The sequence below is a fragment of the Magallana gigas genome, chromosome 2 (genome assembly GCF_963853765.1).
Source record: "Magallana gigas chromosome 2, xbMagGiga1.1, whole genome shotgun sequence".
NCBI lineage: Eukaryota > Metazoa > Mollusca > Bivalvia > Ostreida > Ostreidae > Magallana > Magallana gigas.
The window spans coordinates 57,456,936-57,475,744 of record NC_088854.1 but is presented as its reverse complement, the minus strand read 5'-3'; the positions used below and the strand labels follow the sequence as shown (position 1 = coordinate 57,475,744).

Sequence of the window (18,809 nt, the reverse complement as noted above, 5' to 3'; positions counted from 1 at the left end):
ATATAAATGCAATACTTAAACACCGCATGTGGATAGAATACAAATGTAATGTTGTCAAACAGATGGATATTAAATAAATGCAATATAGCTGTGGATAAAATACAAAATTAATGTACGATTACTAAACCGCTCTGTGGGTAGAATACATGTACAAATGTAATGTTATCAAAACTAATTACAGATATAATACAAATGTAATGTTATCAAACCGAATTATGGATAGAGAACAAATGCAATGCAATCAAACTGAGCTGTGGATAGGATTTATAACGTACAGCTATCAATTGGGCTGACAGAATTCAAGATAATTCTATTAAACTGACCTATGAATTTAATTTAATGTTATGCTATCAAACCGGCTATGAATATGAATATAAATGTATTCTTAGTTGTAATACTCCAACATGAGTAGCAGGCAAACCATTTAGTACAAGACATACAAAATCAATAGCAAGAGAAAAATGAGGAAAATAATAAATAGTATGGTTTCTAAAATATGATTCAAAATATGCATTCTGTTGCAATTCGGAGTATTTTTAAAACGCCTTTCGTAATATGAAGAGATAATTTTAAACACCACACAGAACAAGTAATTATATAAAGTCATCTACCCTACCATAAGATTTTGTTATTCAAAAATATTGTTCTTTACAATTAGATCCTTTATAGATTATATAATATAACAATTCGGTTTAATTTTTTTATAAGTCAAGCCACGTCATAGGTAAAATGGTATTTGATATTCTTATATGTACCATTAAGAACTTTGACTTCGAACAAGCAAGGTTGTACTCTATTTGACAACTGCGGGAAAGCATTGATTCTAAACATTATCATGTTTATTTGAATATGTTTACATTTGCTTGATTTATTGAACTTAAAACTCCACAGAACCAGTTTCGCACAAGCTTGCCATTCAATGGCTGGGTTTATCGAGTTAAAAGTATCCGGACTGAACTCTATTGAAATCTACACTAAATCTACACTAAAATAGCAATTGTACTATAGTAAATTGGTCAGCATTAAGTAATTTATAATCATAAAATCATTACACGTCAATGTTTGAGGCCCGTGTATCAGTGTTAGCATTGTTTAGTTTGAGGAGGAGTGTTCGATAAGCTACCTGTAATCCTGAACTAGATCTCTCGTCAACAGTTTGAGGCACGTGTATCACTGTTAGCATTGTGAAGTTCGAGGAGGAATGTTCGATTGGTTAGCTGTAATCCGGAACTACATCTCAAGTCAACAGTTTGAGGCACATGTATCAGTGTTAGCATTGTTTAGTTTGAGGAAGAGTGGTCGATTGGTAAGCTTTAATCCTGAACGACATCTCACGTCAACAGTTTGAGGCACGGGCATAAGTGTTAGCATTGTTTAGTTTGAGGAGGAGTGTTCGATTGGTTAGCTATAATCTGAACTACATCACACGTCAACAGTTTGAGGCACGTGTATTAGTGTTAGCATTGTTAAGTTCGAGGAGGAATGTTCGATTGGTTTGCTGTAATCCTGAATTACATCACTCGTCAACAGTTTGAGGCACGTGTATCATTGTATGCATAGTGAAGTTTGAGGAGGAGTGTTCTATTGGCTAGCTGTAATCCTGAACTACATCACACGTCAACAGTTTGAGGCACGTGTATCAGTGTTAGCATTGTTTAGTTTGAGGAGGAATGTTTGATTGGTTTGCTGTAATCCTGAACTAGATCACACGTCAACAGTTTGAGGCATTGTTTAGTTTGAGGAGGAATGTTCGATTGGTTTGCTGTAATCCTGAACTAGATCACTCGTCAACAGTTTGAGGCATTGTTTAGTTTGAGGAGGAATGTTCAATGGTTAGCTGTAATCCTGAACTACATCTCATGTCAACAGTTTGAGACACGTGTATCAGTGTTAGCATTGTTTAGTTTGAGGAGGAGTGTTCGATTGGTAAGCTTTAATCCTGAACGACATCTCACGCCAACAGTTTGAGGCACGTGTATCAGTGTTAGCATTGTGAAGTTCGAGGAGGAATGTTCGATTTGTTTGCTGTAATCCTGAACTAGATCTCACGTCAACAGTTTGAGGCATTGTTTAGTTTGAGGAGGAATGTTCGATTGGTTTGCTGTAATCCTGAACTAGATCACTCGTCAACAGTTTGAGGCATTGTTTAGTTTGAGGAGGAATGTTCGATTGGTTTGCTGTAATTTTGAACTAGATCACTCGTCAACAGTTTGAGGCATTGTTTAGTTTGAGGAGGAATGTTCAATGGTTAGCTGTAATCCTGAACTACATCTCATGTCAACAGTTTGAGACACGTGTATCAGTGTTAGCATTGTTTAGTTTGAGGAGGAGTGTTCGATTGGTAAGCTTTAATCCTGAACGACATCTCACGTCAACAGTTTGAGGCACGTGTATCAGTGTTAGCATTGTGAAGTTCGAGGAGGAATGTTCGATTTGTTTGCTGTAATCCTGAACTAGATCTCACGTCAACAGTTTGAGGCATTGTTTAGTTTGAGGAGGAATGTTCGATTGGTTTGCTGTAATCCTGAACTAGATCACTCGTCAACAGTTTGAGGCATTGTTTAGTTTGAGGAGGAATGTTCGATTGGTTTGCTGTAATCCTGAACTAGATCACTCGTCAACAGTTTGAGGCATTGTTTAGTTTGAGGAGGAATGTTCGATTGGTTTGCTGTAATCCTGAATTACATCACTCGTCAACAGTTTGAGGCACGTGTATCATTGTATGCATAGTGAAGTTTGAGGAGGAGTGTTCTGTTGGCTAGCTGTAATCCTGAACTACATCACACGTCAACAGTTTGAGGCACGTGTATCAGTGTTAGCATTGTTTAGTTTGAGGAGGAATGTTTGATTGGTTTGCTGTAATCCTGAACTAGATCACTCGTCAACAGTTTGAGGCATTGTTTAGTTTGAGGAGGAATGTTCGATTTGTTTGCTGTAATCCTGAACTAGATCACTCGTCAACAGTTTGAGGCATTGTTTAGTTTGAGGAGGAATGTTCAATGGTTAGCTGTAATCCTGAACTACATCTCATGTCAACAGTTTGAGACACGTGTATCAGTGTTAGCATTGTTTAGTTTGAGGAGGAGTGTTCGATTGGTAAGCTTTAATCCTGAACGACATCTCACGTCAACAGTTTGAGGCACGTGTATCAGTGTTAGCATTGTGAAGTTCGAGGAGGAATGTTCGATTTGTTTGCTGTAATCCTGAACTAGATCTCACGTCAACAGTTTGAGGCATTGTTTAGTTTGAGGAGGAATGTTCGATTGGTTTGCTGTAATCCTGAACTAGATCACTCGTCAACAGTTTGAGGCATTGTTTAGTTTGAGGAGGAATGTTCGATTGGTTTGCTGTAATTTTGAACTAGATCACTCGTCAACAGTTTGAGGCATTGTTTAGTTTGAGGAGTAATGTTCAATGGTTAGCTGTAATCCTGAACTACATCTCATGTCAACAGTTTGAGACACGTGTATCAGTGTTAGCATTGTTTAGTTTGAGGAGGAGTGTTCGATTGGTAAGCTTTAATCCTGAACGACATCTCACGTCAACAGTTTGAGGCACGTGTATCAGTGTTAGCATTGTGAAGTTCGAGGAGGAATGTTCGATTTGTTTGCTGTAATCCTGAACTAGATCTCACGTCAACAGTTTGAGGCATTGTTTAGTTTGAGGAGGAATGTTCGATTGGTTTGCTGTAATCCTGAACTAGATCACTCGTCAACAGTTTGAGGCATTGTTTAGTTTGAGGAGGAATGTTCGATTGGTTTGCTGTAATCCTGAACTAGATCACTCGTCAACAGTTTGAGGCATTGTTTAGTTTGAGGAGGAATGTTCGATTGGTTTGCTGTAATCCTGAATTACATCACTCGTCAACAGTTTGAGGCACGTGTATCATTGTATGCATAGTGAAGTTTGAGGAGGAGTGTTCTGTTGGCTAGCTGTAATCCTGAACTACATCACACGTCAACAGTTTGAGGCACGTGTATCAGTGTTAGCATTGTTTAGTTTGAGGAGGAATGTTTGATTGGTTTGCTGTAATCCTGAACTAGATCACTCGTCAACAGTTTGAGGCATTGTTTAGTTTGAGGAGGAATGTTCGATTTGTTTGCTGTAATCCTGAACTAGATCACTCGTCAACAGTTTGAGGCATTGTTTAGTTTGAGGAGGAATGTTCAATGGTTAGCTGTAATCCTGAACTACATCTCATGTCAACAGTTTGAGACACGTGTATCAGTGTTAGCATTGTTTAGTTTGAGGAGGAGTGTTCGATTGGTAAGCTTTAATCCTGAACGACATCTCACGTCAACAGTTTGAGGCACGTGTATCAGTGTTAGCATTGTGAAGTTCGAGGAGGAATGTTCGATTGGTTTGCTGTAATCCTGAACTAGATCACACGTCAACAGTTTGAGGCATTGTTTAGTTTGAGGAGGAATGTTCGATTGGTTTGCTGTAATCCTGAACTAGATCACTCGTCAACAGTTTGAGGCATTGTTTAGTTTGAGGAGGAATGTTCGATTGGTTAGCTGTAATCCTGAACTACATCTCATGTCAACAGTTTGAGGCACGTGCATAAGTGTTAGCATTGTTTAGTTTGAGGAGGAGTGTTCGATTGGTAAGATGTAATCCTGAACTAGATCACTCGTCAACAGTTTGAGGCACGTGTATCAGTGTTAGCATTGTTTAGTTTGAGGAGGAGTGTTCGATTAGATAGCTGTAATCCTGAACTAGATCACTCGACAACAGTTTGAGGCACGTGTATCGTTGTTAGCATTGTGAAGTTCGAGGATAAATGTTCGATTGGTTAGCTGTAATCCTGAACTACATCACTCGTCAACAGTTTGAGGCACGTGTATCAGTGTTAGCATTGTTTAGTTTGAGGAGGAATGTTCGATTGGCTAGCTGTAATCCTGAACAAGATCACTCGTCAACAGTTTGAGGCACGTGTGTAGCAACTTCTTATGATGTGTAGTTGCATTAGTGGTCGGAATTCTGACCGTTCATGATATAATAGCGATATATGTAATTTTAGTTTACAACATTGCCTCTACCGTAAATGGTCAGCTGGTTGTTGATACCTCATTTACGGATAATTGAGGTAAGATAATATTAGATGCTGATTCTAAATAGGAGGAAAGACGACAAAACGAGTTCCGTAAAAAAAAAATTATATGAACTTGAGTAACATGTCTTAAAACAATCTTAAAATAGGTTTGATTCTTTGCTTTTTAAATGAAAAAAATTGTTCATCTCTGGTCCAAATATTCGACACTATTTATAAATAAGTTTAATCACATATTTATATTCTACAATGCCAAATTTCTTTTCAAATAATTTAATTCTGGTTGTAACGCAGCATTCAAAATATTAAAATACCTGTAGTTCTATATTCTCTTAACTGTATCATTATCGGTCGACGTTCATCATCTAATGCAATAAATATTATGATATCATTACAGGTCAACGATGTACTTATTTTTTCAATGTTTTCTTATACCATTATTTGACGTGCATTCTTGACTCTAAATGATATAATTTTGATAATTTTATCATAACTTAACGATTGGGTAGTTCTTTAACGAAAAAATTACACCATTAACGTCAGAGGTCTGACAACAAATGCAACTTATGATCATTAGTCGACACTGTATTATCAGAGGCTGCTACACACATGTATCAGTGTTAGCATTGTCAAGTTTGAGAAGGAGTGTTCGATTTGATAGCTGGTCATCAACAGTAAACCCGTGTGGTCTGGTTTCATAACTTTTAATTATAGACGTCTAGTGATTACAGTTTTCTCTCTGTATGAGTAATGTCAAATGAATACAAAAAATCACAAATCCTTACGAGGTGATGTTAATAAAAAATAATTATCAATAAAATTCACAATATGCAACGCGTTTGGTATTTATGGGAACCGAAATAAAGGCTGCTTGGTTTTTTTTGTACCTAAAGCTTGTTTCCAATAAAAATCTTTTATAACTGAGAACAGTTCATTGTGGGAATGTTAATCCTTTAAAGCCCATAGAATTTTTGTTTTCTCGCGGGTCCGTAACGAGATATTTACCATTTGTTTCTGTGTAATGAATATGCCTTCTTATAATCTATTCAATTCACTCATTTAGAGATCGATCCCCAGTGCCTGTTCTAATTGATGCATACATTTCCAGTGAATAGATCACCTCTGGACTGTGTTTGTCATCGCTACAACTCTTCTCGTTGCCACCATACAAATATTCAAATTTTATTGATTTCACTTAAATGATCTATCGTTTATATCAGAAATGAAGTCTCCATCGATCTTGTGTTCGTGTCGGGTTCCGCCATTTCGAGATGCTGATACAGCTTACTGATACCCCCAAAACCTGAAAGACAAAACGTTTCTACGTCTCCGGTTCTCAAAACCCAACTAAACATGACCGACTCAGATTTTTTTTTGAATCAATACATGTAAAACGTCAAATCCAAGTCCAGCCATAACCAATCGAACAATTGGTGAACATGGTTAATATTTGTATGTACAAACCGTGCAGCAAACTATAGTACATATTTGTGTTGAGATTATAAAGAAATTTGACAACTATTGATTACACCCTTAAAAGCAATTGCAGAAAATGAATAATTAATTGGAACTATCGATCCAGAATCTAACAACCTATTATTTGAATTCCTCGCTATTCTGCCAACATATTCGATCGCACGGTCCTGGGACACACGCTGCTGAAGTAGAGCTCTGTATCTCGCGGCTGTATTGCGCGCTCTCCACACAGGGATTTTCCGAACAGAACAAGATACCCCGTTTCGAAATCGGACGTGTTTGATTATAAATCTTGAGAAGGACCATCATAAAGAGGTGACAAAATGTCGATTCATCTTAGTTTTAGTTGACTTACAGATAACAAAATATCAAGTGGTTTTTGAAGTAGTGTTGATTCAAGGAATCAACATGGGAGGCTGTGGTTCTAAGAAAGCGGACCAGAAGGACACTCTGCTAGAGAGTATAGAAGCTCATGAGAAGGGTATTAATTGTATGGCGCTAAGTGAAGATGGCTCAGTGCTGGCTACAGGAAGCGAAGACAAATCTTTACGGCTCTGGTGTACCAAAACCAGCCAGTGTGAGTGTATAGGGACGCTGAGGGGCCACGAGGACTACATCACATGTATACTGATCGAGGATTGCTACGTGCTGACCGGAAGTGCTGATAAAACACTTCGAAAATGGGATGTGAGTACTCTGGAATGCGTGCTGGTTTGTCGCGGCCACACGTCCGTCATTTACCGAATGATATGTACGGGGGACTTCATATTCACGAGTTCCTACGACCGGACTGCAAGGTGCTGGGACTTTGACAACGGCGAGTGCTTGCGTGTGTTTAGGGGACACAAGCGAGGTGTGTACCCCCTGATATTCATTCCGGCTGACGATGACGAAATGGACGATGACATGGACCCGGACGGAAGTAAGGACATTCTAATTACCGGATCCGCGGACTGTACCGCCAGATCCTGGAATTTCGAAACAGGGCAGTGTCTGAAGGTGTTTAAAGGAAAGGACCGGGACGGAAACAATGTGGGTCATACCGGGGCGATCACGTGTATGGCCACTGATGCCCTCGGGAGAATCTTGTTCACCGGAAGTACGGACACCACGGTTAGAAGTTGGAACCTTCTTCGGGGGGAGCAGCTGAAGGTTTTCTCGGGTCACACCGGTTCTGTCATCTGTATGCAGGTGGGTACTCACAACAGGAAATGGGAATAAGATGGATGTAATTATGTAATTAACAGGTATCATTCCTGTCATTTATCAATATTAGTTGAAAATCGTTAATTTGATTCTTCGAATGCGTTGGATAGATTATAAGTTTATAATAATTCTCTCGATCCACTGGTCTATGAAGTGTGTTCAACTTTTTATGTTATTAGAGTTGAACTTTAATTTGTTATATACTTTTAGAAGCATTTCGTTCCGTATTCCAGTATTTCACGTACACGATAACCCATGTATTGGATAAACTGCAATCTGCAAAGCTCTTTTATTTCCTGAAGCTTTCCAAGCCAAAACACTGTGTTTGGATGTAATCTGAATTTATTCACTGTTTCTAATACAATGGATTTGAAACGCTTTGCGATTTGATTAATAATAATGGCACATGGCGATTGTTCTAGCAGATTCCTTTATCCTCAAAATGTCACTTACCTCTTCTTTAAATATTAAAAATATTAACGTATATCCTCTATTACGTACTGAAATAGGATACTCCCCAAGAGAAAAAATATGAGCGTGCGCGACAATAGGTTGTGCCACCGAGTTATTTCAGGAATGCCTGTAGAGAATTGAATCTTACACCATGAAACAACATCGTTACCTACACTACTTAACTTTAATGTGGTGTGTGACACATTGAGATATTTAAAATGTGTAAAACTCGCATCATCCTCAAAATAAGATTATTATTTCAAAATATTCAATTTGAACAGTATCTCACCACAATATGCATTTTAAAAAACATTAGAAAGGTAAAAATGATAAAAACCCTAACGGGTTTCGAACTAATTTTGTTGTTCATTTTGAACTCAAGAACGTCACAATGATTAGGTGTCCCGTACCTCCTAACTAGCTGTCCAATTAACTAATACTCAGTTTCTACCTTTAACATGTCTTTTTACAAGTAGATTGTAAATGTTTTTAGTATCTTTGATCCTCGGATGGTTATCCCCATAATGTTTGTCAAGTTACCTCTACCATATGACTTCGAAACAAAAGAATCATCTAAAGCACTAGTCAATACAGAAATACCCAAACTATGATAAAGAACCTAGAATAAATTCGGTAAGCAACATGGCTGAATTCCCGTATTTTCGTATTTTCTTGGAATCATTGTGTGACCTTTGATTGCGTAAGAATTATAAGACGATAATTGATTGATTGAAAGGAGTAGATTTCGTTACATATCATTACAGAAAGAAATCACTCCTTCATCTATATTAACAGTAATTGTACCTGACTCCTACCCAAACCGGCCACCCCCCCCCCCCCCCCCAATTTTTAATAGGATGACAATGTGCTTAGATTGTGGATTAAGTTATCAAGTAAACCCTTTAAAAGAAATCTTTACAGCAAATCCACGATGAATACAAAGAACAATACATAAAAAGTTTCCTGATTCTTTCAGGATTTTCCTTTGAAATATTCATGTTCATCAGCATTTTATTTTTTACATAATTTCTAAACATCAGTATTAATTTAGCAATTATTATGACTAAACAGTTTTTATGCGTTTAACTCTCTTATCTCTGTAACACAAAGATGAATATCACTATTAATAATCATATATTTTACAAGAATAACCTTTTCAACTTTGTATTATTCATTATTTGGCTACAGTCTTTAAAAGGTAATGTATGTTTAATTCATATCATTCGGCGTATCGTTGTAATTTCTGGTTTACAGTTTGAGGAACATAGCATTCACTTGAAATTATTCATTGTTTGCTACAGTCTTCAAAAAGGCAGTAAATGTTTAATTCATTTTCATTCAACGTATCGTTGTATTTTCTGGTTTTACGGTTTGAGGAACATCGTATTCACTTCAAATTATACATAGAAACAAATGAAAGTGTAAAGACTGTTCTTCGTGTATTCAGTATCTGCTAGGAGATAAATAATTGATCAAAGCGAGCCCAACCTTGCTCCAGGTAACAAACGCTGCCAGCAAACTTGCTGACTGGCAAACCTGGACACATCATTCAACGACGCCATGTCCGTGATTCAATATGAGAGAAGTCAGAGAACTTATAAGTAGTATGTGACGTCATAATCTGTGAAACGCGTGAAACATGGACCACAATTCTTTTTATGAGAAAACGAAAATCAAAATGCTGCATGTCTTTAATCAAGAGATTAGTAGGATTATATTCAGTTGTAAATCGTTTAATTATCAGATTTTGGAAATGGTGCTTTCGATTTGTTGAAAAATTGTTTTGATAAGTTATAAGATAGTATTTTTTATACGAGACTATATTTCATACATAATAGATAAATGTTAGATTGTTATCTCTGAATGCTTCTCTTTGAAGGGATTATCATTATATAATGCTCAACATATGTGTACCTTTTTGGTTTAAGGTCTGCCTTATCACCTGTCAATATCACATTTGATATTTTAATCTTTAGAGGATAGTGTTATAAAAAAAAATATAGACATCGTTCAATCAGCACATCCTCACCTTTTACAAATGTTTTACACGATTAAAAACAAAACTTCAGGACAAAAGCATTTTACTCTCAATTGAAAATTCCAAAAAGTTTTGGTATTTGACAGGTATGTGTTAAATTTTTTTTTTCAAATTTAAATTGCTGAATCTGATGAAGAAAGGATGAGCTTGGTTCTTTCCTATGACATACTTAATCAGCTAGGGGTATTCTGTATGTTTGCCGTTCCATCATACAGATGATGATCGAGTATGATGCCGCCAATTAACCAAAATCAACCGTACCTGGATTAGTAGTTCATCACGATGGATAGTTAATAGTTCATCACGATGGATAGTTATAATCCATAGAGGAAGTAATTTAAGAAACTATAAATTGATCGGAGATTAAAAAACAGTATTGTCAAAGTATAAATGTATATGTCATCAGCTGGGTGTGTTAATATTGTGATGCAAATGAGTATTCCTACGACAAATGTCTGCGACGGAATAACTCCCTCGTCCAACCAACATAAAACAAAACATACGTATGGGTCTATTTCTGTAAATATTGGATGGGAGAACAGTCGATAATCATTAAAGCGGACAAAGCATAGCCTCTGTATCGATAAGCATTAGCGACATTTTATTGTGCCGTACCAGTGTTTCTACTCTACCCAAAACCAAGGTGTGACGAAGGGATCGATGATATCTCAATTATAATCCATCGATCGGCTGTCGCTCTAATGGCAAGCAAGCTTTTCTCTGAGATCTTTTGTTCTTATTTTCAATACACGGCAAGTCTCCGTCTCTCAAACATAGGACCGCCGTCTGACGTGTGTCCGGATTCGACTGAGTCCGATCTTGTACATAAAGCCGACATTCCATATATTTCTTGTAATTGCAAATCCAATATTCCAATGAAAATGATAAATCGGGAAACACGAGCAATGACTCTAAAAACAAAAACATTAATCATCATCAATATCGATGTTTGCACAACATTTTTAGAAAGAACACAGAGAAGTTTAAAAAATGGTAGCCTGTATGTGACATTTTGCTACTGCTTCACCATACTGAAGCATTCCTTCCGATTTATACCGTTGAAATAGTAACGTACGGTTGTGTCTTCTGACACATTCGGTTGGTGCAGACGTCTTCCAGTACAACTTTTAACGCATGAACAATATACATTATACATGGTACATGTAAAAACTGGACATCCATATTGTTAGACTTCCTAAAATAGCATATAATAATCAAGGACCAATCACGTTATCAAGCCCAATACAGTCACTTTGCTTACTTCTGAATAAATGACATTAATTTTTTAAAGACATTGAACCATTGTACAAATACTTATACCAATATCAAATAACTTCTGGATAAATTAAATATTTGTAATATTTTGAGCTTTTCCAAATGCATGTAGTGGTACCATTCCCAATCTTTCGCATGTTTTTTTTACTGCAAATTGCTTAAGCCACTGAGTGCATCGTAACATGTCGATCAAAGGCCTTCACACCGAACCTGCCCACTCGTTCTTACCAATTTAGCATTTTCTTATAAAAGGGTAACCTTTTTCTTTGTCCCTGTCTCGAAACTTAAAATGAAGCATGAAGATAGGCTGCTCTTGTCTGAAAGTTAAACTGGCCATGAAAACTATACATGGAACCAAACCTCCATCTGCATGTTCTCATCCAAGATTACCCTTTATCCTAGATTCTGTAGTTCTCTAATAAGCAATTTGAAGGCTCTTCATCGTATGTTTAAAGTTTATTTGCAACTTTTAATGTGCAATAAAAGTTTATAGGCTCTAAATTGACAAATTAATGTATAGTTTAGGAAAAAGTTGAAATTTACTTTAAAGATATGATTTTTTTTGGTGTTATAAGTAAATTTTTGTAAACTGTTGGAAATGATTTTCGTCGTTTCGGCGAAAACACACAAGTAGCAGATTCCTTGTACTTGCTGACTGGTTTGATAAATGTTTATTATTCACAACATAAACACCGACTAAAACATCGATACATTTGTTACTTTGCATACAAATGTCACAATGTCTTTATCTGTTATTGCAGGATCCTTTTGATTCATTTAACGAAACTTATGCGATAATAATCACCTCTTGCAAAACAAAATAATTTACTAAAGAACCTTATAACAAACAGATTAGTTTTATAAGGAAATAGTCCCTTGCCTCGTATTATTGTGTGCAATTAATTATGATCTTTTACAATAAAGCATGCAGATGACATATATCTTTATTTCTTACTTTTAGCTTGAAAAAGAACCGTTTCTTTGGCAGTTACATGCATATAGTATTTTGCGGATTATATCTAAAACACTGTCCTCGATAACTCGATGTCTTCATCGACATAGACTGTAATCTTTTTGTACTTTTTATTTGCTCAGCATAAATATGGATGCTAGAGCAAGGATTTCACACAAATCCTCAGTGACTAGATTTGCTGTATCATCCAGCCCCTAAGTCATTGTTCTCAATTAAACAAACATAACTTATTTATTTTATCGGGCTGTGGAGTCGGTACATTTTTATTTCCCAAGATATCAATCCTGTTTATTAGATGTCATGAATATTCCCGAGATCTTTCCTCGGGAAAAATAATTAGTTTCCTCACTGTACCTAGCGTGGCCTTGACTGTGCTAATTTTTCTCAGCTGACATTGGATTCAAAATAATTTAACCTTCTTGGATCCTTTTACGGACATGGTACAATATATTTATGAGTTTGTCTATATTCAAGTTGTCCACATAATTGATTCTAAATAAAAACCCAAAATTCTATACAGGGGTTCTAGTTAGCATGCATTGTGGCAACGCGCTTTGAAAAAATTACGCACTTTGAAAGATTGTTTCAAAGTGCGTTCAATTTGGGACCAAATCAACGCACTGTGAAAAAGAATTATTTTTTTCCCAAAGTGCGTTAACTTGGTCCTAAAATTAACGCTCTTCGAAAACTGTATAATATGTTAGCAGCAATTTTAGTTGTCTATGATAGAAAGTGTTTTGCAACCAAAAAAAAAAGTCATAGAAACTAATGGTGATGAAACGCATATTTTACAAACGTACAATGTTATCTAAATCAAATTTTAAAATAAACCTATTGATTTCTAAATCAGTTAATTTAGCCTAAATAGCTTATCATGGATTTTTATTTTTTTTCCTATCCATTCAAAAAAGAGCATTGTCTTTGCAGTGCGTAATTTTTTCAGAGTGCGTTGCCACATAGCTTTGGTATGAGCATATATGAGCATTTTTCTTTTAACAAGAATACACTAGATGACGTTTTAGTTAGTTTTTAACTATTTGATAATGAATTTAGTGTTTGCTACATCTGTAATGCATTTGCATGGTTTATTTTTCTAGATCGTTAATAAAATCATGTACACCGGAAGTTCGGACCATACTGCGCGCGCATGGGTTACAGAATTTGGTGACTGCACCAGAGTATTCAAAGGTCACAAGCACACTGTTAGTGTGGTGAAGGTCAAGGACGGGCTAGGTATGTAACAATCCAAATCATATTTGTTATTATTCGCATTGAAATCTTTTGAATTATGTAAAATAGTTCTAAAGTCATCTGATATGTTTATTGTTTTTGATACAACACATCTCAAAGAGTATAAGGAAGATCAAACACAGTCTAATAAATTTATTTGTACATGAAGTAAAATTCTAATACTGAACACCGTATTCTCTGCTTTACACAATTTATTTTGGCTGTAAAAATCAACAATGCTAAATTTTATCGCTATTTAGAAAATAACAACAACATCTATTTGTTTGGAAGAATTCAATGAGTTTGTATCTTGAAAGTCTACTCAGTTATATAATTACTAGCATATGGGTTCATTTATTAAAGCAATATGAGCTGTATTTTTTAGAATTTTATTTTGCTGTAAAAACCTGCTGGTATGCTAAGTCTGCATGTAACTTAAACTTTTATGATAAATAAGGTTGGAAAAAATCATTGATTTTTGTCAGAGGAAAGATATCTCTTCTGAGGAACATATAGCAAATCAATTTTTGTACAGGATGACAGTAATTCAATTTCGCTCCAATTAAGGCTCTTTAACGGTCCTTTTCACAAAAATTTGGCAAAAAGAAATTAAAAAACCATGATATTTTTGTCATTTTAGTGAAAAATAACATTTTTGTTAAAAAAAAATTCATCATGAAATTTGCAGCTCATATTGCTTTAACATTATCAAAATTGAATATTGTAAACGTAATATATTAAGCGTGTAGATATTATGGCGGTGGTAGATTTTTCAAAAGAAAATTTAAATAAGCGTATTTTTAAGTGTAACTTTTCAAATAAACACATGCTTGACATTTAGCGGAAACTAATAAAACGCTTTTTAAAATCACTCTATCAAATACACAGCTAAACATATTAATACATTTACATGAACTGTACGATTTATCACTGTAATTAGGGACTGCAGGATTGTGAATTAGGGATTAAGATGAAAGCTGCTCATTTATTTCAGTTTACACCGCATGCGGGGATGCATGTGCAAGGGTTTTTGATGCAAAATCTGGAACTTTGAAACGAGAGTTCAAAGGTCATAATAACACAGTGACGTCATTACAGGTCCGTCAGCGGGTGTCTTTCACAGTTTTTTTTTTAATCTTAGAGATTTACAATTAAGCTTTTATATAGATGTCTACGGCTTTACTTTAGACCTCTTGTCTGTCATATTCAACTTCTTGTAGTTGCATTCAAAATATATCTTGCTGACAATTTTGCAATGCGTCTGAGGAATTCAAAATTTAAAAAATGTATGACTGTATTCGATTGGTTGGTTTATAATGTAATATTTAAATTTAGCAAGATACATTTGGTGTGCTAGATACTTGACTGACTTTCTGTACATTTGATTGCATCTTTTCTAACCTGTTGAAGTGTACACGGGTTCTGGGGATTGTTCGATAAGAAGCTACGATGCCAAGTCGGGCGACGTGAAAAAAGTTTTTGTCGGTCACGACTTTGCAGTTACCGCCCTTGAGGTAACAACTGCTTATGTTACGAAACGCATGCTGGGTAAAATTGTGAATGTCTAACGCATGCCGGAAAATGCAATTGTCTGATGCATGATGGGATATGGCTTGTGGTTTTTTCATGCTGTGTTGCAAGCTTGCTGAAAACACAGATTGCCCTAAATCAGAGGTGTCTGCATTGTTGTTTAATGCACAAAGAGAAATAGAATTGCACTTAAGGAGGCTGGATGGTTAAGAAATTACCCCTCAGTTCTGCCTTAAAAATCTGTTAGAACATGATGATTTTTGCCGTATACTATATGGTAGTAAAGAAAAAATACAAATATTTTAGATCTGAAATTTGAATATTTTCCTTTATCTTTATATATAGCTCTTCATCTATCGCAGAACGATTTTAAAATGGCCACGGCCAGCCCTCTTCATTCTCTTTGTTTCTAATTGCAACTCTCAAAATACTAGTCATTGCAATGTTGTACTTTCTGCATGAGTGTTGTGAGCAAACTGCACATAGAGTGTTGATGTTGTAGTAAAAACATTTAAAATTTGTAAATATAATGAAACGATCTGTCTAATTGGTAAATGTCCAACTCCAACTTAGAGAATATTCAGATTAGTTTGTATTTTATGAATTTCAGAAGCCAATTATTATGATACTCTTACATATTTAATTGTCAAATGAAATAACTTTTATATCACGCGATGCATTATGGAAATTCTTATTTCTCTTGGGTTATAAAATATTGATTTATTGGTTTAAGTGCAGATAATGTCAACAGTTAATTTCGAAATTCTTCAAAATAATGAATAAGTGAATGGTATCGATTCTGAACTGGAGTTGAGTGTATTCCCAAGATGACATGTTCATTCAAATTTGATAAAAATTAAAACTGTAAGACCTTAATTAGATCTGTTATCAACACAACTTTAATATAATGCCAAACAATAGCAACATGTTTTACGAAAATCTTAAAAGTTAAAGTATATATGTAAGTACAATTATCACTGCAGTTAAGAAATACATTAACTTATAATGGCCGGGAGCAATGAGTAAAGTCTTATTTTGTTGTTTGCCTGTGTAGGTCGTTGGAGGAAAGCTGTTCACTGGGTCCTATGACGGGTTCCTGAAAGTCTGGGACTCTACGGGAATCAAGGACGACACCACTTTTGGAAAGGAGGAGAAGAAAGAGGATAAAAAGGACAAGGACAACAAACAGCAGAAAGTGGACAGCAATCAAAACGGCATCGACAACAAGATCATGATAGACTGAGGCAGCGAGGTCAAGGTCGTCAATGGCGGACTATAGTATTGATGCCACGACTGCATACACAGTCCAACACCCAACGGTCTCCTGATTGGAAAAAAAAAACATATTGTAGAATCTTTTTCTGACTCATACATTATTATTCATTTCAAACATGTACGTGTATTTTTCTATATATTAGCTTCATTTTTTGGACAGTCTCGTTGATTTAGGGGCGGGGAGATGCTCATGTGACGCCCCTTGTATCGATGATAGATTAAACGCATTTGTCTCCCTTTATCTTGAATCACCGTTCTAATGAGACTGGGCCGTTTCGAGGCACTGGGTTATTTTACCTGTATATAGGTATAAAAATGACAATCGTGTTTTATCCTCGTCTTGATGATTTGTTATTCCGTTTTTGGTTGTTGTAGCACGTGGTGAGCTGAGCCAGGCAAACAGTTCACGTGAATCTCATCAATTATGAACAATGTGTATGGATTTTTTCCCCCATCAGTTATTCTGGGTTACATTCTACTGATTCAGCGTTACCCGTTCAAAACTTGTGTATTTATTGGACAAGAAGCCCGATATCTGGACAGTGGTTGTAGCGTTATTGCATGGGTTATTTATGGTTATCTGTTCTGTTGAACACTTCTATCATTTCCGTCCAATGTAGATGAATTGGTCAGAGTTATATCTCCTTTGGTTTTCTGTGCATCTCCTTGATTTTTTTATGTGTATGTATGCACAAAAATATAAATTTTATCGCTGTTTTCTGGTACAGAATGCATTTTTCCTTGTTTATCTATCATGACTGTGTATATGATTATAAAATATTTATAACATTAAGCATATCAATTTAACCGTCCAAATATGCGTGTATTTCTATTTAAGTAAGACAATTCGCTACCTTCTTGGTAAAAACAATTACCTCGGTTTTCAAATAGAGTGATGATAAATCGGTGTCCAAACATATTATTTTATTTTCTGGCTGTAGGTATTCCATTCTAAAGCCGTAATGTTTTAGTCATCGAGTAAAATTATTGATATACGAAGGGGCAGGGAGTCATTGACTACTGTCCATGAAGAAATATGAAGAGCAGTAAATTCTTAGTCGTAAGACACCAGCATGGGGAAAAAGGGAATGTTTTGCTTCGATAGAAAAACACATTGATGCAGCTAAACCTAGCTGGTATCTTTCGACCATTAATAAGAGGCAAAGTGTACAGCAGTTTTCTTTGTTACATGTATTGTATTTGTGTATAAACATATCACGAACAGCAAACCTGCTGTCTCTATATTTATTAGATGACGTAGCTATTTTTATTTCATGTTCTGAATTCTAATTTCAGTGGGTAGTTTTACCAAATGTATACTTTATGTGCAATATATATATATATATTTTCAATCAGATTGTTCATGTTAAGGAGGCTAGATGGCTGTAGTCATTTTATAGTATTTTTCTACCTCCAGACAAAATAAGAATTTGGTAACTGTTCACTATATTTGTATATGTGTGATTTGGAAAACAAAATCATCAAATTAACAGAATAGAAGTGAATTTAATCGTGCAGAGTTGTCAATTGTGATTGATGAAGCATATTTAATTTGAAGAAGATGAAATTGTTTGCCACCCAGCCTCTTTGTAGTAAATCTAGGTCAAAATCATTACCTGCACCATACGTATTTGCAGTGTCGCCGCACTTTTGCTGCGCTGGGAAATCTGGAAAACTCTTGATATGTCATACAGAACTGATGATTTGCACACGATTCAGTTCAAGTTCGAGCAAGATGCTGGTCTCTGGATGTCGTAATAACTACAAATGTACTTGTTGTCCCTCTTGTAAATTCATACTGCTAATTAGACTGTGATATTAAGCTAGATTTTGAGGAGCCATTATTTATTAATTTTCCCTTGTTATCCTCTATTTTGTGATAAATAAATGTTAAGTAAGAACTTAAGACTTGTTGTTTTTAAACCAGGTGTTCCAAAGGAAAAATCCGGTTTTTAAAATGGTGAAAATTGCGGGCGTGCTGGCAGCTGCCAAAAGGATACCCTTATTGTATAGATAACGCCTTCTACAGTTTTCAAGATAGGAAGTTGTTGTTTTGCAGAATAACTGTACGTATATTAGAGGTGTGCATACATGTATTGCATGAAGGTAGTGTTCATAATTCAGGGTTGACAAATGGATTATGGATACTGTTCACACCAAAGAAAACCCGGTTTGGTGTCACATTGATATCTTTTCTCTTGTTTTATAGTCTGTCCCAAGATATTTATACAGCGCAAATGGATGATTCTTTAAAAACATTACACACATTACCTTTTAGGTAATGGAATTGATTCAAGATG

The 18,809-nt window shown here is 35.7% G+C and overlaps 1 protein-coding gene across 2 annotated transcripts; it reads left to right on the top strand.

Moving 5' to 3' along the window:
* Nucleotides 1-6,586: 6,586 nt before the first annotated feature.
* Nucleotides 6,587-18,415, top strand: LOC105318606 (WD repeat-containing protein 86). 2 transcript variants are annotated; one of them, XM_011415808.4, is made up of 4 exons: nucleotides 6,587-7,720; nucleotides 13,572-13,707; nucleotides 15,115-15,218; nucleotides 16,289-18,415. In XM_011415808.4, the coding sequence occupies exons 1-4, from the start codon at nucleotides 6,938-6,940 to the stop codon at nucleotides 16,475-16,477; spliced, it is 1,212 nt and encodes a 403-aa protein (XP_011414110.1). In that variant the 5' UTR covers nucleotides 6,587-6,937; the 3' UTR covers nucleotides 16,478-18,415. The 2 variants fall into 2 exon arrangements, with proteins under 2 accessions (XP_011414110.1, XP_011414109.1); XM_011415807.4 differs by lacking the exon at nucleotides 15,115-15,218 and adding an exon at nucleotides 14,699-14,802 and having other exon boundaries at nucleotides 6,592-7,720.
* Nucleotides 18,416-18,809: the final 394 nt, after the last annotated feature.

What these genes read in the sequence shown, in the direction of transcription:
- LOC105318606 (XM_011415808.4), top strand. Translation starts at nt 6,938, where the DNA reads ATGGGAGGCTGTGGTTCTAAGAAAGCGGACCAGAAGGACACTCTGCTA. An exon ending in GTTCTGTCATCTGTATGCAG is followed by an intron (nt 7,721 to 13,571) that starts GTGGGTACTCAC and finishes TTATTTTTCTAG; the next exon opens with ATCGTTAATAAAATCATGTA. An exon ending in TTGCAGTTACCGCCCTTGAG is followed by an intron (nt 15,219 to 16,288) that starts GTAACAACTGCT and finishes TTGCCTGTGTAG; the next exon opens with GTCGTTGGAGGAAAGCTGTT.